This window comes from Dipodomys spectabilis, unplaced genomic scaffold, assembly GCF_019054845.1.
Source record: "Dipodomys spectabilis isolate Male_0828 unplaced genomic scaffold, ASM1905484v1 ptg000327l, whole genome shotgun sequence".
In the NCBI taxonomy this organism is placed as follows: domain Eukaryota; kingdom Metazoa; phylum Chordata; class Mammalia; order Rodentia; family Heteromyidae; genus Dipodomys; species Dipodomys spectabilis.
Genome location: NW_024871004.1, coordinates 1,953,106 through 1,973,740, shown reverse-complemented (window position 1 = coordinate 1,973,740; position 20,635 = coordinate 1,953,106). Strand labels below are relative to the sequence as shown.

General features: G+C 51.5%; 1 protein-coding gene across 1 annotated transcript in view; it reads left to right on the top strand.

Annotated features, from left to right (window-relative positions):
* The first annotated feature begins 547 nt into the window (after positions 1-547).
* LOC122128263 (anaphase-promoting complex subunit 4-like) overlaps positions 548-20,635 on the top strand; it is a 55,733-nt gene continuing 35,645 nt past the window's right edge. The window contains 2 exon segments of the mRNA XM_042702523.1: positions 548-689; positions 2,226-2,322. Coding sequence (XP_042558457.1) covers positions 548-689; positions 2,226-2,322 — 239 coding nt within the window.

Below are 20,635 nucleotides of genomic sequence, written 5' to 3'. Positions count from 1 at the left end.
CTAGAACCAGGGGGCCGCAGTCCCGCTAGGTCCTGCACAGGAAGCTGGTGCAAAGTGGGCCAGGGCCTGGCTCGGCGACAGAGCACACGTCGGAGACAGAGGGTCTGCACGCGAACGAGCGGGTGTGAACTGTGAACCGTGTGAACAGGCGTGACAGGTGTGATCCCAGCTCGAGTGTCGGGGAGGCCGGGGCCTGCGGGGCACCCCGGATCCCCCATCCTGCTTGCACTTATCTCAGTCCGCACCTTCCCAGGGATCGAACTCCGGGCCTCGAATTTTGGGCCCTCAGGCTGCACTTTCCCTGATTTTCTTTCCTTTCCCCTCGAGGCTGGCGCTGCACCGCTTGAACCACAGCTCCATTCCGGGCTTTGTGCTGGTTAGCTGGAACTCGGGAGAACCCCGCAGACTGCGCAGCCTGGGCTCTGATACGGGTTCCGGGGGCGATGGTGGCGGCCCCCGGCCGCGCCTAGGCTCCTAGAAGGCTGGAACCAAGCCTAGCACGCGCCTGGCTGCCTGGCCACCCTATGCAAATTACCGCCTGTCAATCATGCCTCTCAACCTATCAGAGGCCCCCACGGAGGAGTTTAGCCAATCAGAGGCGCCCAGGGGCGGCCCCACCCCCGGCCTGGGCCCCTTCATTCGCCTCAGCGGCCGGCAGGAGGCCCCGCCGACTCGGGGTTCGGCCTTGGGTATCCCCCGCCGCCCCCGCTAGGGTGCTCACGATCCTGCAGGGCAGAGGCAGGGGTGCAGGCCCGCGGGGAGGGGGCACGCGCCTGCGTGTGCTGTGTGTGCGCGTGCACGACCCGCCTCGGGGGGTGTGAACCCCAAATCCATCCCTGGCCCGGCCACCTGTGCGGTCCCCAGGCGCTGCCGCGCCAGCCGGGTTCCTCCCAGATTGCTCCGGACGCCAACCAACCGACTGAGGTAAACCTGCCTGAGGTAAACCTGCCGCGGGAGGGAGGCGGCCCGACCCTTGACCCCAACCCCCACGCGCGGGCACTGAGCTGGGGTGAGTGCCCGGCGTCGGGCCTGCGGGGGGGGGGGGGGGTGCGGCTGGGACCCCGGGCTCGCTGTTGATCTCTGCGGGTTTTGGGGGTCGAAGGGATCCCGGGGGCTTGTTGTGGTTCTCTGCGGGTTTCGGGGGCGGGGGCCCGGGCTGGGCCCTGGGGATCCCCCCCTTCTCCCGGGTCCTGCACGGGGCTGGCATGGCAGGTGAAGCCCGTGAGGATGCGCGCAAGCGGAGGGGGCGGGACAGTGCGCGAGGGGGACGGCGGTGGTGACTTGCGTGGGGGGGGCGGGCAGTGCGCATGCGCGGAAGGGGGGGGAAAACGGCGGCGGCGGCGCGCGCGGGGGGAGCACGGCGGGGCGTGCGAGGGCGTGCGCGCGTGCACGGGGGCGTGCGTCCGCCCAAGCCAGCGCGGGCCTGCGAGCGGAGCCCCAGGTGCGGCGCGGGCACCGGCAGAGCCGTCTGCACAAGCCGGGGTAGGAGGAGGAGGTAGGAGGAGGAGGAAGGAGAGGAGGAAGGAGAGGAGAAAGGAGGAAAAGGAGGAAGGAAAAAGGAAGGAGGAAAAGGATGAAGGAGAGGAGGAGGAGGAGGCCCCGCCATGGTCCGGGTGCCCCCTACCTGTCAGCTTTGGCCGCATCAGCTGGCCCATTCCCAGTGTGAGTGACTGCCGTGCTCGCCCGCGTGTGCCCGTGTGCACGCCTCCCCCCCGCCCGCCCCCCCCCCACCAGCCCCCTTCAGGTCGCCCGTCCCGGCGCTGCCTGGCGCCCCCCCTTACACACACACACACACTCGGGGTGTGGGGCTCCTCCTCCACTGCCACCCACTCGGGATCTCTCCCGGAGCGCGCTCCCCTCCCCGCCCCCCTCCTGACCCTCTTTCTCTCTCTCACTCTCTCCCCCCCCCCCAGGAAGGGGCGGCTGCGCCATGCTCCCTTGCCGCCTGGGGAACACAGCCGGTGCCCTGCTGCTCCACCCCTAGCTTCCGCTGCTGAGCCTCTGTAAGGAAGAGGAGGGTCAGGAAGAAGAGCCAGGCACAGAGCCCCACCGACAGTAGGAGCCCCACCAAGCGGGCCGCTGGAGGGGGAAACCGGGGCCACCCACCGACTGACCGACTGGACTGCCCACCTGCCAGCCGGCCCACCGCCCATGCTGGGGCTGCCCCACAGCGCCCTTGGACCCCAGGGCCAGATTTCCATGCAAGCTCCCTGGCTCCCTCCCAGGTGGATATGACAGGCAGCACCCCAGGCCTGAGCCACCCAACAATGCTGGCCGCTGCCCTGACCGGCCTGGCTACAGGTTCGGCTCTTACCCACCCAGGTGAGCCCCGCACCGGCTGTGCCTCCCCCCACCCCACCACCCCGCTCCTCACAGGGGGCAAGGGGCTCCCTGCACCCCTGTCCCCTTTCCGGACCACACACACACACAAAAGGGGTCTCTACTATTCATTCCCTTCAAGTGATTCTTTATTCATTTATTTTTGGGTCTTTCCCCCCAAAAAATGGATCTGAAAAATAATGCTTTTTTGGGGGGGGGAAGACTTCTTACAAAGAAAGCGGCCTCTTTCCCCTCCATCATCAAGCAGGTTTTATTGGGGGATCCTGGCAGGGGGCAGGTGGGAGGATGGGTAGGCCTCTGAGTGAATGATGATTTTCTAGTTAAATGCCATTTTCTTTGCCCAGAGCTCCAGCTATCTATTCTTTTTTCTTTTCTTTTCTTTTTTTTGGGGGGGGTCCGGTCGTGGGGCCTGAACTCTGGGCCTGGGCACTGTCCCTCAGCTTTTTAAGCTCAAGGCTAGCGCTCTAACACTTGAGCCAAAGCGCCACTTCTGGCTTTTTTCTTTTTGCTTATGTGGTGCTGGGAAATGGAACCCAGGGCCTCATGCATGCAAGGCAAGCGCTCTACCACTGAGCCTCCTCCCCAGTCCCCATGTGCTCCATCTATCTAGATTCCACCCCCCACACTTCTCCCCTTGTGCCTAATGTCTCCACCCCCACCCCCACGCCCCTATCTCCTGGCTCCATCTTTCCACCCCATCCTAATGATCTTCTCCACCCTTACATTAAAAAATCAGGAGAGAGGATTACAGCGAGGGTCACTGCGGCCATCCCGAGGGCAGACCGCTAGTCCCGTGCTGCCTCCCGTCCCTGGAGGCCAGGTCGCCCAGGGGCCAAGGCTGGCTGGAGAGGCAGGATTGCCAGGTTCCACCCCCCCCCCCAGGGGGTCGCTGAGGGAGACCTTAAAATCCTGAGCTGGGCAAGGAGGGACTGTGTCTGTAATCTGCTTTTTCATTTGGATTGGGGGGGGGGAGATTTCTTTATTTCTTTATGTTTTTCAATCATCCTCCACGCCATGTATTCTCTCTGAGCTGTAAATTTCTCCTGTGTCTACACATCTATTTGTACCCACACATTCCTCCCCCCTCCCCCTTCCCTCCCTTTTTTGGGGGGGCAAACTGCTGGAGCTCCGTGGTTGCAAATGGCTCTCTCCCTGAGTTCAAAATGCAGGGCGTGTGGGAAGGGAGTCCACACGTGAGAGAGCTTTTGTGCTGAACAAAGGGATGGTACTGACCCCGCACGTACATACGTGTGTGTGTGTGTGTGTATGTCTGTCTTACCAGCTCTGAAAATCACATGGATACTTCCATTTCCCCCACCTTCCCCTCTCATCCATTTTCACAATATGGCAAAATGTCGGTTAGGCAGCATCTTAATGTGTGTGTGCATGTGTGTGTGGGGGGGGGGGGGGGAGGAGAGCTGAAGAAAGACTGATTCTTCTATGAGCCACTTGGGCAAGCCAAGGTAACTCCTGAGGGAAAAACAAGATGGGATCACTACCCAGCTGGGGGGTGGCAACAGCTGGAGCTTCCGATCTTCCAGGGCCCAGCTTCCTGCCTCTCAACAGACAGCTGCAAACTCGGAGAATAGGTACACACCAGCCTGAGCTTGGGATCAAGGTCTGGAAGGAATCTAAAGCAGAATCATCAATAATGCTTTCCCGATATCTCATCCCTTTATTTATGTGTGTTACTTATTTTCCCATCTCTGGTCTTAAAAAAACGAAGCAGCAATGCTTTGGAACCATTGAGATGGAGAGTCAGCGGAAGGCGCTTGTCCCTCCGCCCTCTGGTAGATGATTATTAAAAAAAAAAAAAAAAGAATTGGCCAGAAAGGGTGGATGGATGTCAGCCAGATGCCCAGTCATCTCCTCTTATTTCAGAGTGTGTGTGAGACTCCAGTCTGTGCCCGAGGTGTCTCAGACTGAGAGGTTCGAGTCCCACCGCATCCACACATCCTCGAGGTGCTTGCTCACTTTGGAGGTCCCTCAGCTGGCTTCTCCACCTGCTTGCTCCAGGAAGGGGGTGGGCTGGGAGAACTCTTCATCTTTCTTCAGAATAGCTCAGAGGCAGGGGTGGGGTGGGCCATGATTGCAGGTGGAGTTGGCAGGTGAGTACCTTTGGGTCTCCCAGTGATTGGCGTGGAGTGGGTTGGGGCGATGGCAGGGTCTCAGCCCCCCTCCCTCCCCACTCACCCAGTGGGACAAAGCCAGGTTTCCAGTTGTCATGTGTGGACCCCAGGACCCACCAGCAATGGGGAGGGAGGGGGTGACAGAAGGTGGGTGCAGAGGAAGAGAAGAGAAAGGGCGTGAGGAGGCTGTGGAGGGGAAGGACCCGAGTGGGGGTGAGGGGTTCCAACTGGCCAAGGCCTCTGGGGGAGTGGCCACAGGTGGGCCTTTGTGGGGTGGGGGGGACCCCCAAGGCGAGGTGTCGGTGTGAGGGGGGAGCCTTTGTTCTCCTCTCCTCCTGGCTGCATGAATTGCCAGTTGGGTTGGCTTTTGTCTCCTCCTGCCCCCTCCCCCGTGGCATGCATGACAAGGTTGCTGGTGGGAGCAAGAGCAGCTTTAATAGCAACAGCAATGAGAAGCACGTGTGGTATGCAATTAAGACAAGAAATTAATAGGAAACCAAGACTTCCCAGGAAGGGTCAGTGGTGCTGCGAAGCGAGGAGGCCCAGCCCCCCTGGGGGCCGTGTTTCTGGGGTGCCTGGCTGGGGTCCCTGCATGGGGATGGTGGCCCATGGGCTCCGGCCTGCCTCCTCTTCTCACTCATTGGCCTTGGCTCTAGGAAGCCTGTCTTGTCTGAGAGTCTGCCTCTGCTACTGGGTGATTTTTTTCTTAGGGGTGATGCAGCAGGCAGAGGAGTAAGTGAGGATAAATGGCAGGATAGGGAAGGGAGGAGAAAAATCCCTCTCGAAAAATCACCCCCTCTGCACACCAGTTGCTTTTGGGGGGGCTTGAACTCTGGGCCTGGGCGCTGTCACTGAGCGCTTGAGCTCAAGGTGAGTGCTCTACCACTTGAACCACAGCACCACTACCTCCAACCTTTTCCCAGTAATTTACTGGAGACAAGAGACTCAGACTTTCCCACCTGGGCTGGCTTTGAACCTCGATCCTCAGATCTCAGTAGCTTGGATGACAGGTGTGAGCTGCTGGTGCCTGGCTTCTTTCTCCTCCTTCTTTTATTTTAGTCTGGTTGAGAAGAGCGGCTCCTACTGGAGGCGGAGGGAACTGTAGGGCCTTGCATCTAGAAAGATGGCAGCAGATTCTTCCCTGTCCTCTTGGCTTTTGGCCTCATGGCCCCTATGGGTAGGGCCTGGTGCAGGGGAGGCTGGGTGGGGAACAGCACCGGGGCTGAAATCAGCAGATGGAGGAAGTGATCTTGGGCAGGGAGAAGCAGGCTGAGTGGATCTGGCTCTCAGCATGTTTTTTACATCATAAGACATCTTTCCAGATCCTTCCCATCTCTGCTGAATTTGAGGATGGGGCGGGAGAGGACAGGGAAGATGATGATGGCATTTTATGTTTCGCTGTTCAAGAATCAACTGACAATGACATCTGTGCTCCCCTCTGTGGGCTGACATCCCTTCAGTTGTCTGAGGCAGGGTGTGAGGAAGGGGCAGGGAGAACTGGCCTTGTGACTGTGTGTGGTTGGGCGTGGTGGTTCCAAGCTAGTGTGCTTCTCTTTCCTTTTTCAGTTTTGAACTTGAACTTGGTCCCTGACCCTATTGGCTGGCACTCTATCAACGGAGACACGCCTCTGTGGCTATGTGTGGTTGGGCATGGTGGTTCCAAGCTAGTGTGCTTTTCTTTCCTTTTTCCGTTTTGAACTTGAACTTGGTCCCTGAACCTATTGGCTGGCACTCTATCAACGGAGACGCGCCTCCTTCCCTCCCTGCATTTCCTCTTTTGAACTACAAAGATGGAGGTTGTCCCAAGGGGGTGGGGTGTGGATGGTCTTGGCCAGGCACGGCTCTTCTGTTTTGTTTTGTTTTTCAGCCTCATCCTCCAAGCTTCCCTGACAATTCTAGAAAGTTCTTCCTCACAGTTGACTCCCATTTTCCCTTCTCTGCCACTGGGTGTGCACAGCCCCATCCTCGTGGAGTCCCTCCACCCCCCTCCCCCACCCTCTCTGTAAATAGAGATCAAAAGGGGAGTTTATGGGTCTAATGAATTGTTCACATTTTATTAAAGTGGATCTCCTCTTTCAACCGCAGGGGATTCTCCAGAGACAGGAGATTAGTGGTGGGATTGATGGCCTCTTCCAGGATGCCGGGGCTGGGCCAGCAGCAGGCAGTCCAGAGAGGGGTGGGCTTCAGGGCCTGCCCAGGCCCTGGCGGTGGCACAAAACCCATTGGGTGCCTCAGACCCGGGGGGCAGGGATGGGAGAGTGGTGGTGTGAGCTGGAAGGGCGCGCTCGTGGTTGGATGTCCATGCTCCTCCCAGGTTAGTGGCCTTGTGGCCTTTCTCTGGGCCTTCTCGAAGCTACCGGCAGCTGCTCAGGATTTCAGGTGTACTTGGTGCCCCGAAATTCTCTTCACGCATCCAGCTGGAGAACGGGAAGTGTGTGAACTTCTCCAGGGCGGGGAGAGAGATTTCAATTCAGCACTTGTATTTAACATTGTTGAGTGACTAGTAGCACCTAATGAAATACACACGTGTGGACTAAGTGAATGAATGAATGAGTTAATGAAGTTGGGGGCAGGGGTTGTCTGGTCTGGTGGATTAGAGGAAACCGGAAACGTCCAGCTCTGACCTGCTAGAAAGATGTCCACTGCCGGCTTCTCATTTAAGAGATGGGGGAAAGTGAGGCCCAGGGTCTCCAGGTTGATTTGCCTCAGGGCTGGCGGCTCCTCAGTACCCATGTCCAGTGGGTCTTTCTTTTAATGGGTGGTTTGCTTTCTTATTTTTTCTTTGGGTCCCCCCCCTTTGTAATTGATCTTATCTGATATCTTGGCATCTCTTCTCTTTCACATTGTCTTCTTTTATTTAATTAATTTTTTTTTTTTTGGTGCCAGTTGTGGGGCTTGAGTGCTGCCCTGAGTTTTTTTAATTTTTAATTAATTAATTAATTTTGATTTTGTTCAATGCTGGTGGCTCTGCCTCTTGAGTCACACCTCCACCTCTGGCTTTTTGGTCTCACAGACCTTCCTGGCCTAGGCTGGCTTTGAATATTGATCCTCAGATCTCAGCCTCCTGAGTGGCTGGGATTGCAGGTGTGAGCCACTGGTGCCCAACTTCTGTCTTTTCTAAGTGTGTGTGTGTGTGTGTGTGTGTGTGATTTCTCTATTCAACTATTCAATAAATACCTGCTACAGACAGATTTGCCAAACACGGGTGACCACTGGGGCTGGACTCTGTTCTCTGCCTTCTAGCACTGTGGGAACAGAGTGCTTGGAGACCATCTCAGGGCCGGGTGAGATATCTCAAGAAGAGTGTGTGGGGAGAGAGGGATAGTCCATATTACAATTATTATTATTATTATTTTTTGCTGGTTGTGGCCTGAATTCTGGGCCTGGGCACTGTCCCTCAGTTCTTCAGCTCAAGGCTAGCACTCTACCACTTGAGCCACAGCGCCACTTCCAGCTTTTTTGCTTATGCGGTGCTGAGGAATTGAACCCAGGGCCTCATGCATGCAAGGCAAGCACTCCACCACTGAGCCACCTTCCCAGCCCACAATTGATTTTTTTATTGTGATGATAAAGATGACGTGCAGAAGGGTGACAGTGACATCAGTTGGGTTGTGAGCTCATTTTTCTGTGGACCATGTCTTCCCTTCCCTCGCTCTCTCCCCCAGTTTCTCCCTCCCGTCCCCACCCAGGAGTGGTAGAGTTCATTCTCCACGTGGTGTCCAGTGAGGACCACGGCTGCCTTTGTTCACCCTCTGTCCCCTCATTTCTGTGCCTCCCCTTCCTTTGTTCTTGTTGGTTGTTTTCTGGTGCAGATCCTGGGGCTTGAACTCAGGACCTGGATACTCTCTTTTTGCTCAAAGCTAGTGCTCTATCATTTGAGCCACAGTCTCACTTCTGGCTTTTTGCTGGTGCCTTGGAGATGAGAGTCTCACAGAGTTTTTCTATCTAGGCTGGCTTTGAACCAAGATCCTCCTGTCTCAGCCTTCTGAGCAGCTCAGGTGACAGGCCAGAGCCACCGGCCCCCAGCCCATATTTCAGTTTCCCCCTGAAGGATGAATTGCAGGAAAGGAGGAGAGAGTGGTTTCAGGAGGAGGAGGAAGGACACAGGGAGAAGGAGCTGGTGGAGGGCCCAGCCCTCCGTGTTCTGCACCCCCACTCAGGGAGACACGTAATGAGGGGCACGTGCGTGCATTCTCTGGCCAGCGGGAAGGGGGCCAGCTCCCTGATCTAGCTCACCAGAGCTGTCCAGCTGAGGGGCTAGTGAAGGACACACGAAGCAAGCTTCCTCCCTGGCCACTGGCTTTCTTGCTGGCCAGGAGGAAGAAAGGGAAGCTGCTGGTTGACTATCGGCCAAGACAGAGCTGGATGGGGGCCCAGGCCTGGCTGTTCACAGAGAGGGGCTGGCCCAGGCCCTTGTGTTTCTGGAGTGGTGAAGGCTGTGCCGTGCACACACTGGCCGCTTTCACTGGGGGTACAGAGCAGGCCGGGTGAGGGGTGTGGGGGGGATTGGGCAGAAGGGGGGCGCCCAGGACAACCTCTGGGCATGCCCGATCCTGTAGCACTTCCTCCCTCACTGTGGACAGGGGAAGGGGCGGGGGTAGACCCCAAGCACTGCATCACCCAGCCCCTGGGGTTGTGGTTTGGACAGACGCCGCCCCCAAATTGATTTTTCGCCTTCGAATCTCCACGCTGTGGTTTGCATTCGGAAAGACAATTCACAAAAACGAACCGAGGCTCAGCTGAAGATGTGCTCACTTGCTCTCCCCCCCCTCTCTAGCTCTCTCTTTCTCTCACTCACTCAATGGGTGGGTGCTTCCCTCCACTAGCTGGGCACCCAGCCCTTTTCGCTTTAGCTGCTTTTATTCAGGTAGGGGACCTCAGATGGTGCTCTTCCCATGCATACCTTTGGCATAGCTGGGATTACAGGTGCAAGCTCTCATACCTGGCCTTCAGCCTGAAGGCCAGATGTGGTACTCTGGGAATGGAACTGTTGGGGATGAATTTTTAGGGGTCTCTGAAGGGCAGCGCCTGGAGGCAGAGGCACAAGACTCTGCCTTTGAGGCCAGAGCAGGAGGGGAACTGAGGAGAGGCCAAGGTGGATCTATAAATGTAAGGCCTGGCTGGGGGTGGGAGGTGGACATGGTGGGCAGAATCCTTCACTGGACTTCTGGGTATTGTAGGGGGGTGGGAGAGAGTTGTAGGTTAGAGCTTCCTTGGCCTTGAACTAGAGCCACAGCTCTACTTCCCACCTCTCTGCTGGCTCATTGGAGATAAAAGCACTTCCATCCTCCCATCTTCTGGGGCCCATCAGGTCATGCGGATGTCAAAATAGAGGTTGGTGGAAGCGTAAAGAGGGGAAGGAGGAAGAATGAGGAGGAAGAGTGAGGAGGAAGAATAAGGAGGAGAAGGAGAGGAAGAGGAGAAAAAGAAAAAGAGAAGGAGGAATGAGGAGGAGGAAGAGCAAGGAGGAGGAGGAGGAAGCCTTAAGAGACAACTTTGCTCACCTGACTGTGGCTTTAATCACTGATGGTTAGCCTGGCTGGCTTCGTCGTTTTTGCACAACCACCTTTTTTGGCTTCCTCCTTTCTCTGTTTTAAAATAAATGGGAACCCAGATGTACAGAGGTAGGAAAAAAAAAAAAGCCAATCAAGATCAAGATTTATGGATCTGTGTTCCTGAACAAAGCCCAGTGTGTTCATTTATTTACCTATTTCTTTTCTGTTGTTTTTCTTCTGGATGCCTGTTGGTGGAGGTGGGTTGGGGAGGAGCGGTAGTGAGTGTAATCTGGGTTTTCTGGTGTGTGTGGTAGGGTCTACAATATTCAGGGAAATCAAGTCACGCCCCATGGATCTGTGTTTTCAGACCTCTGCTGGTGGGCTCCACCTAGGCAGGGGCAGTGATCACAGACCGACTGAGTGACCATGGCTGGGAGTTCCTACCAGGCAGGCCAGGTGTGCCTCTGGAGTGTCAGAATGGGAGCCTTGGGTGTGTGTGTGTGTGTGCCTTGGGTGTGTGTGCCTTGGGTGTGTGTGTGTGTGTTTCTCCTTGTTAGAAACTCCAGGTGTGCCTCTGGAGTGTCAGAATGGGAGCTTTGTGTGTGTGTGTGTGTGTGTGTGTGTGTGTGTGTGTGTGTGTGCGCCTTGGGTATGTGTGCCTTGGGTGTGTGTGTGTGTGTTTCTCCTTGTTAGAAACTCCAGGAATTGTGGATGAAACTCAAGGGTCATTATTTGTTTGATTTGCACCCACCTCTGCTGGAAATGACTTGAGAACAATTCCACTTTGGCCTACCTATCATAGGGAGGGGCACGTAGAATCTACTGGAGTGAGATGGAGACTAGACTTGAAGGGAGGGAAGGCCTTGCCGGTCTAGCTGTAGTGATGTAGGAGGAGGGCTGAACCAATTGCACCTGTGTTGGTCATTCGGTCTTCATCTAGCTTCATCCTTCTGTGGGGATGCTGTTTCCCCAAATTCCTCCAACTCCATTTCAAAGCTCTTCTCTCCTCCAGTTGCATCCCAAAGGGGCTGTCCGCTGCAATTCTTGATTGTTCTCCTCAGCTAGAAATAAGCTCTGAGCATGTCTGTCCTCGAACTCCTGTCTTCATCTGTGTTCCTAGCATTTTTCCTAAGTGGTTTTGGGGTCAGGTCTTATGAGGGTTTTTCACCCCTTCGTCATCCCAGGTCCTCTCTCTGTCCTTCCATTTTCTGGAACAAACACGATCTTACTTCCTTAATCTTCCCGACCTCTTATTTATTTAGTTGGTCATGGGACTTGAACTCAGGGCCTGGGCGCTGTCCCTGAGCCTCCTTGTGCTCAAGGCTAGCACTCTACTACTTGAGCCACAGTGCCACTTCTGGTTTTCGAGTGGTTCATTGGAGATAAGCGTCTCACAGGGACTTTCTTGCTCATGCTGGCTTCGAACGATGATCCTCAGACCTCAGCCTTCTGAGTAGCTAGGATCATAGGCATGAGCCATTGGTGCCCAGCTGTTTTCTTTTAAAATTTATTCTGTGCCTATTTACAAAGGTGCTTTGGTTTCAAGAAGAAAAACCCAAGAAGGTTACTACTGAAACACACCCGATTCTTTCAAGAACCTTCTCCTGGAGTCTGTTTTGCCGGTGAATCAACATTTATTTACAGAAAGCGAGATGAGAGCAGTTAAGGGAAAACACAAGTAGGTTTCTAGAAATAGGGAGCTTGAGATAGTGTTTTTGAAAAAATAAAAAATAAAGGGTGGGGTGAAAGCTCTACAGGCCTTTGGTGTGAATCTGACTAGGATAGTCTCCCGTTGGTACTTGTGACTGGTCTCTGCTGGTGGTGACTTCCGGCAGCTATGGTGCTGATGGGATAGATGTCCTTGGAGGCTCGTGGCTGGCCCTTGGCATTCTGTGTCAGGTTCACACGTGGAGGCCTCAGGAGACTGGCCTTGTGTGATTCTTGCTGCCCTTCAGAGGCACAGAGACAGGGGCTGCAGAACTTGGGGTGGCACTGATACCACCCAGGTTTCCGAGTAGGTCTCCTGAGAGTTGAGCTCCTGATGTGTGGCCCGCTGGGGGTGGAAGGCACAGATTACATTGTAAGTGAAGGAACTCCTTAGCCACACTGGCTTTGGGACGTCCCCCAAAGTGCCCTTCTAGAGCCTTGTCTCTTCGCACATCACACAAGGCTGATTTGGTTCGAATGAATGACTAGAATTCCTGCAAAATAGCCCATTTCCGGGTCTTGATGTACTTTGTGGAGGACAAGAGGGCGGGAAATTGCCCCGCACGTGGTGATCCCGTTTCCCACAAGGCTGAGTTCTGGCTACTGTCCTCTCCACCTTCCCCTTTCCTGCTGTACATACGTCCCGAGCACCCCCCTGTGCATCTGGGAAACCGTCTACTCTCCTGCACCTGTCTCTGCCTGCATTCTGTCTGTGTACTCGGACTCTGTGTGGAGACTGACCGTGATTCTCCCTACTCGAGAATAGCCGGCGGGAGTGCTGTTTCAGTGATGGGTTTTTTAATCATTGTTGTTTTCAAAGGAGCTTTCCAGAAAGGATGTGAAGCCAGGTGTGGTCACTTTCTCCTATCATTCTAGCTACTCCTGAGGCAGAGATTGGGAGGATGGAGGTTCTAGAGCAGCTAGGGTAAAAATTCAGGAGAATCCAGGTGCCGATTGCTCATGCCTGGAACCCCAGTTTCTCTGAAATTTGAGGATTGAGGTTCAAAACCAGCACAGGCATAAAAATCCACGAGACTTATTTCCAATGAACCACTAGAAAATCAGAAATGGAGCTGGGCTCAAGTGGTACAGCACTAGGTCTCTAGCAAAAGAGCTAAGGGACAGGTTTATGAATTGTCTGCAAATCCATGGGATGGAATGGCTTCCTTGCTCACCCATGATCATGATAGGCTGAGGTCTCCCAAGTGTGTAGGTGGCAGTACAGAATTGTGTGGTGAGTTCAAGGCTGGTGCTGTACCACTTGAGCCACAGCACCACTTCTGGTTTTCTAGTGGTTCATTGGAGATCAGAGTCGCACAGACTTTCCTTCCCAGGCTGGCTTTGAGCCATGATCCTCAGATCTCAGCCTCCTGAGTCGCTGGGATGACAGGTGTGAGCCACTGGTACCTGATGTATTAAACCTGGTGTATATAATACACCCGCTGTATTATGATTGTATTTTGTTTTGAGATTTCTCCGGTGCAGCCAGCAGCTTTGGCGGCATCTCGGATACATTTCATGTCTTGTCTCTCCCGATGTCTCTTAGGAGCACGTGGGTTCTTTGGCCAGTGGATGAGCTCAATACTTCCTGAGAACCTGTGGGACCCCTGGGTGTCTGTTTATTTAGAGGATGTGGCCCCTCTGTCCGCAGCCTCCCCTGCCAGCCGGGTTGGGGGGTCAGTGTCTGGCATCCAAAGAGAGCAGGATCTATGGGGTCATGCGTGTGGGGCGGTGCTATTTGGGTGTGGTGGGGGACTGGGACTACCCTGCAAATGCAGAGCACAATTAGCCTGGGCGCTAGCACCCCCTCCCCCCCAGCCTGCCCCCCATCCAGGCTGAACAAGACTCCATTCTTTTGCTGGGAACATTTTTGAATTTCAACCTAGAGGAAGGGGCAGATGGGTCCCTGATAGTATGTCATCATCCCCTCCCCTACCCTCCCCTTCCTTTTCCTCTCCCCCCTTCCCCTTCCCTTCCTTTCCCTCCTTTTCCCTCCCCTTCCATTCCCCTTCCCTCTCCCCTTCCCCCCCTCCTCTCTTCCCTCCCCTTCTTCTTTTCCTTCCTTGGAGACAGTGTGCCTGTGTTTGCCCCAGAATATCACTCTTTATTCCTTTGCATTCAACAACAGTTTGACATTTTGCATGATTGTCTGGGTACTAGTATTAGATGTCACCTTATCCTTCTCTAATCATAATTTTAACAACCAAAAGTCAATTGGGGTGTGTGTGTGTGTGTGTGTGTGTGTGTGTGTGTGTGTGTGTGTGTGTGTGTGTGATAGTACTGGGGCTTGAACTCAGGACCTCCTTTGCTCATGCTCAGATTTTTCTCTCCTGGCTGACACTCTACCACTTGAGCTATGCTTCCTGTCTCTTATTAAAGTGATACTTTAATGAATTGGTAATTAATTAAGTGGAGTAAAGGTACTCTACCATTTGAGCCATGTATCAAGTTCATTGTTGCTTTTTTAAATTTATTGTGCTGGTCCTGGGCTTTGAACTCAGGGTCTGGGTGCTTTCCCTGCGCTATTTTTGCTCAAGGCTGGTGCTCTACCACTTGAGCCACAATTCTACTTCTGGCCTTTGGTGGTTCACTGGAGATCAGAGTCTCATGGACTTTCCTGCCCAGGCTGGCTTCAAACCTCGATCCTCAGCTCTCAGCCTCCTGAGTAGCTGGAATTACAGGTGTGAGCTACCAGGTGCCTCCATTTTAATGGGGGGGGGGGGAATCTATTCTGAGATCTTCGCAGAACATGTAAGTCAGGGAGTCGCAGATGCTCATCTGGAACGTTCTCCATGTCCTCAGACTTCCTCCCAGGAAGTTTGTCTGCTGGTTCTCCACGGCGGTGACCTTTGGGCTGGCTCTTGGTTGGAGCTCTCTCCCTAGTGTCTGACTGGTTCAGCAGTGCCACCCTCCCCTGAGGCTCCCCACTCCTGAGTATCGCCTCTGTGGCTGCATGTGTTACTCTGGTGTCTTTGCAATCGCTGGCCTAGTGCTCTTCAGGGAGGTCAGCCATGAGTCATACGCAGACGAGGCCCCAGGGCCCCTCTGACTAGTGTCAGCGTGTCCATTGGGAGCTGAAGTAGAGTCGGCTTTCTTGTGCCTAAATAAATGCCGTACTTCCTGGGGGTAAAACTCATGTTTTCTTGTGTCAAGTCCTGAACAGAGGATTTGGCCTGGGCTGAAGAGTGTGTGTGTGTGTGTGTGTGTGTGTCTGTGTGTCTGTGTGTGTGTGTGTGTGTGCTGGTCCTGGGGCTTGAACTCAGAGCCTAGGTGCTTTTCTGAGTTTTTTTACTCAAGACTAGCGCTCTACCACTTGAACCACAGCTCCACTTCTGACTTTTTGCTGGTTCATTGGAACTAAAGACTCTCATCAGACTTTCCTTCCCAGGCTGGCTTTGAACCACGGTCCTCAGATCTCAATCTTCTGAGTGGCTAGGATTGATAGATGTGAGCCACTGGAGCCTGCCTCAGAACCCCACCTTTTTTTTTTTTTAATTTTATTTTATTTTATTTGAGAACATACTGTACAGAGGGGTTACAATTACATGGGCAGGATAATGCGTACATTTCTTACCAAGCATTGCAGCCTCCTCCTTTGTTTACCCTTCACCTCCCTTCCCAGCCTCCCCCCTCCCTCCCACCCAATCATACCCCCCCTCCCCCCCCACCACACCGACATTGTAAAGCTGGTTTTGACATGACATTTTGTACTTCTCATTGTTGCAACAGGTCCACCTGAATCCTTAAACGACTTGTTTGTCCCCATCTCCTCCACATGTTATACTGACATCAAATATAGTGAAAGCGGGGGTTACACTGTGGGGGAGGGACATACAAAGCAACAAAGAAATAATCTTATAAATGCGTTAGAAACACATGCATGAAAGAAACAAAAACATTAAAATACATATTTGAGGGTTCGTTTTCCTAACATCACATTATCTGACTTTTTCCGCTTGACTCATACCTATACTAGATATTGCAAATAAGGGAAACCATGGGACTTATGTTTCTTTGGGCCTGGCTTACTTCACTTAATATAATTTTTTCCAAGCCTTTCCATTTCCTAACAAATGGGGAAATGTCATTCATTCTGATGGAGGCATAGAATTCCATTGTGTATATATACCACATCTTCTTGATCCATTCATCTACTGAGGGGCATCTGGGTTGGTTCCATATCTTAGCTATGGTAAATAATGCTGCAATAAACATAGTTGTGCTGGTAGCTTTAGTGTGGCCTTGTTTGTGATCATTTGGGTAAATGCCCAAAAGTGGGATTGCTGGGTCATTGGGGAGCTCTATGTGGAGTCTTTTGAGGAACCTCCATACTGCTTTCCAAAGCGGTTGAACAAGTTTACATTCCCACCAACAATGAAGTAAGGTTCCTTTCTGTCCACATCCCCTCCAGCATCTGTTGTTGTTAGAGTTCTTGATTTTAGCTAGAACCCCACCTTTTATTTCAGTGTTCTCTCTGCTTCTCTGCCAATGTGTACATTCTCCACAGGCATGGTCTAATGCCGTGTCATTGTTCGTAGGGATTTTGTTTAACATCACTTATGCGTTTATGTGTTTCAAGCTAACTGGCATTCAAAGGACATTTAATGCCCACCTTTGCCTGCTTAGTGTTGGGAGAGCAGCAGGAGAAGGGGATGGAGCAGAGGTCACAGCTGGGACTTTGGATGAGACCAAAATGTGGGTTGTTTTGGACTTTATCCCATGAGAAGATAGAAGCTGGGGTGGGGTCCTCAAATTGGGTAAAAATCTCTGACTGGGGGAAACTCTCTTGATTTTTCAATTTTTTTTTTCCAATTTTTATTTTTAAGTAGGTCATGGGGCTTGAACTCAGGGCCTGGGTGCTGCCCTTGAGCTCTGATTTGCTCAAGAGTAATGCTCTACCATTTGAGCCACAGCTCTACTTTTAGCTTTTTGTGGTTCATTGGGGATAAGAGTCTCACAGACTTCCCTGCCTGGGCTGGTTTCGAGCCACAATCCTCAGATCTCAGCCTCCTGAGTAGGTAGGAAGACAGGCATGAGCTACCAGTGTGGAAAAGGAGAGGATGGGAGAGACAGTGGGGAAGACAAGCTAGAGCAGGGCCATGGGGATGGTGCCATCTGCCCAGGCCATGGACAGCTTTGCCCTGGCTGCGGTGGGGGAAATGTCTGCCTGTGTCTGCTCTCTCAGGTCCCCAGTCCTCAGGGAGGTGAAGGCCTGCTTGTCTAGTGGAGCCTGGCTCACAGGTTTTCTGCTGGCTGGGCCAAGCTGTCAGCTCCCTCCTATTGGGAGATAAAGAGGAGAGGAAAGTAGTGCGGCCCACATTGGCATCACCCCAGGGCGAAGTTCGCATAGGGCACCGCAGCCTCTCCTTCCTCAGGGAACGGCAAAGAGCCATCTGTAGCCACTGCCGCTGCCTCCAGTGTAGAGAGCAGAGGACATGCAAGGACCCCCAGCTCTGCAAGGAGTGTGAAGGTGCGGGCGATCGGAAGGTTCTAGTTTCCAGATCTTTCCTTCCCGCCTGTCTTCCCTTGCCAGAGACAGTGCCAGCCCTCCCCTCTCCCCTTTGTGGCTTTTTCTTACATGTCAAAAGAAGAGGGTGTCTCTCATTTACCTAGAATGTCACTACCTAGCTAGTCCCAAGGTGTTAATGCTCCTAAGGTCATAGAAAATGATAATAAGAAATACTGGTGTTAGGGTGTGTGTGTGTGTGTGTGTGTGTGAGTGCACGCACGCGTGTGCACACACATATGCACCAGTCTTGGGGCTTGAACTCAGGGCCTGGGCACTGTCCCTGAGCTTTTGTGCTGGTACTCTACCCCTTTGGGCCACAGGCCCCTTGACTGGACCCAAAAAACAAACAAACAAAAACCAAAGATTATCAGTGTATATTCTAGTTGTAAACAAGTGTCACATAATCCAATATTGGGCAAAATTAGATTTCTTTTTTTTTTGGGGGGGGGGTTCCAATTGTGAGGCCTGAACTCTGGGCCTGGGTGCTGTCCCTCAGCTCTTCAGCTCAAGGCTAGAACTCTACCACTTGAGCCACAGTGCCACTTCTGGCTTTTTTTCTTTTTTGCTTATGTGGTGCTGAGGAATTGAACCCAGGGCCTCAGGCATGCAAGGCAAGCACTCTACCACCGAGTGACCTTCCCAGCCCCGTCCTTTGGAATTTTTTTAAATGGTTAAACATTTTTCATAGCTCGAATTCTATCTGTTGGAGATACCTCTTTGGAAAAATGTGGCTTCTTGGCAAAGATAAGTGCAGTAAACTCTAACTTTGTTCTTTCTATACTCCTGTCCTCTACCCTTTGGTCAAGCACCAGCTGCCGTTTGCCAGTCTAATCAATGCCATCATGGCCTTTTACCCAGAAAATATTTCAGTGGTAATTGTACAGGCTCGGAAGCATTCTTATGAATATGTATGAATAAGTGTGAATAAGATATGCATAATATAAATAAGTAGGTCACACATGAGGACCCCTGCTTTGACTCCAGTTCTTTCATTTCTGTGTGGTCTTTTGCCTCTTGCTACCTCTTCTATCGTGGCTGGTAGGGCTATGATGACTGAACTTCTCTGCCAGGTATTTCACAGTGACAGTCCTTTTCTAAGCTGTGGTACACATACAGTCAGCTCTGTAAACTACTAAATCCTAGTGTCAACTTTGTCTGCATCATTAGTACTCTAAGAAAAAAGCAAATTGCTTTTGTAAAGTGAATATATATTCTTCATTGCTTAATTTTTTTCTAGGTAAATGTAAGGACTTAAAATTCTTTGACGGGCTGGGAAGGTGGCTCAGTGGTAGAGCACTTGCCTTGCAAGCATGAGGCCCTGGGTTCGATTCCTCAGCACCACATAAGCAAAAAGAAAAAAGCCAGAACTGGTGCTGTGGCTCAAGTGGTAGAGTGCTAGCCTTGAGCTGAAGAGCTAAGGGACAACGCCCAGGCCTAGAGTTCAGGCCCCACTACTGGACCCAAAATAAATAAACAAACAAATAAATAATATTCTTTGAAAGCTTATCACTGAAAAGTACCAACTGCTTTTATTTTGGTGAACAGTTTTCCACATTGCTTGATATATGCAAATAGAGATCTATGTGTGCACTTTTTTTAAGTCAGTGAGCTGTAAACCCTCTGTACATCACCTTTATAATAACAATACAATTTTTTAAAGTTAATGATGCTTCCTATTTTCGTACATAATTTTTTTCTTTTTGGCTCAATAGAGATAGATTTATCACATTAATGTTAAATGCTTGCATAGCAATTCACTTTTTCATATATTCTAATTTACTTAATATGACTCCTGTGGTGGTTTTAGATAATTGTCAGTTTTGGGTTTTTATAAGCAATGTTGTATAAACATTCTGAGTACTTGAAATAACTCTGTGTAATTACTCCTTAGATTAATTACTAGAAGTAAAATTTCCAAAAATGCTTTCAAAATAGTATAGACAAGTAAAGCTTGCAGTAAAGGTAGACTGAGGGGCTAGTGAATCTGGGTGATGTTGAATTTGGGGAAGGGAGGATTAAAAAATTTACTTTTCTGCAGGGAGCCTGTGGCTCACGCCTGTAATCCTAGCTATTCAAGAGGCTAAGATCTGAGCATCACCACTCAAAGCCAGCCTGAGCAGGAAAGTCCATGAGACTCTTATCTCCAATTCACTACCACAAAACCAGAATTGGCGCTGTGGCTCAAGTGGTAGAGCACTCGCCTTGAGGTGAAGAGTTGAGGAACAGCACCCAGGCTAGAGTTCAAGGCCCAGAGTTCAAACCCCACTACCAACCACCCCCCCTAAAAAAATAATTTTTTCCCTCACCTCCTCCTTACTGATTAAATTTTACTAACTTGATATCAAATAAATTTGTAAATCCTGAATGTTAACTGACAACTTGATGAAGGGCCTGAAAGAAATAGATAAAAGGTGGTAGCCTGGCATTTGAAATATACATGAATCCACAGTGATTAATCCATTATCAGGTAATCAGTGAATCTTCTAGAAAGTGAGAGAAGCAGACCATATTTGTACTTCCTATCCCAGCTCACTTTCTTGCTAACTGTGTTCTCAATACTTGGTACTCATGGTTTAGAATTGTTTCCTGTTAAGTCTAGAAACTCAGGATAGCTACTTTGTGTAAAAGTGTGAAAAATACTTCTAAGTTCCCATTCTTTCATTTGCTAGCTTATCTGTTTCCAGTCTTATTTGAGAATGACAAGGGGAAATAAACCTATTTATAAGCCAAGTGCAGTAGTACATGCCTATAAACCCACATGCTGTTATCCCAGCTACTGAGACTGTTGCAAAGTTTATGATATAGTCTCTTGTACCTGCTGTCTTGTCAGATGGCAAATGTATGTAAGCCATAGAACCAGTAATTAAATGATATATTAATTGCACTGTTCTGTAAAGTTACTTTTAGTAGCAAAATTTCTTAGATTTGAGTTTAAAAATCATATATTTTCAGTATCCCAATACTGAGTATATATGAAAGGTGGATTTTTTGTGTGTGTGTTTTTTTTTTTTATCTGTCATAAGAGCTTGAACTCAGGGCCTAAGTGCTGTTCCTAAGCTTTCATGCTGAAGGCTAGTGCTCTGTTACTTTGAGGCACAGCTCCACTTCCTGTTTTCTGGTGGTTAATGGGAGATAAAAGTCCCACAGACTTTCCTGCCCAGGCTGGCTTTGAACCATGGTCCTCAGATCTCAGCCTCTTGAGCAGCTAGGATTACAGGCACCTGGCCGAAGGTATTTTATGCTAAGAAAGCTGTTTTTGTTTTTGCTTTGGGTCTGGTGGTGGGGCCTGAACTCTGGGCCTGGGCACTGTCCCTCAGCTCTTCAGCTCAAGGCAAGTGCTCTACCACTCGAGCCACTGCGCCACTTCTGACCTTTTTTTTTCTGCTTATGTGGTGCTGAGGAAGCGAACACAGGGCCTCATGTATGCAAGGCAATCGCTCAACCGCTGAGCCACC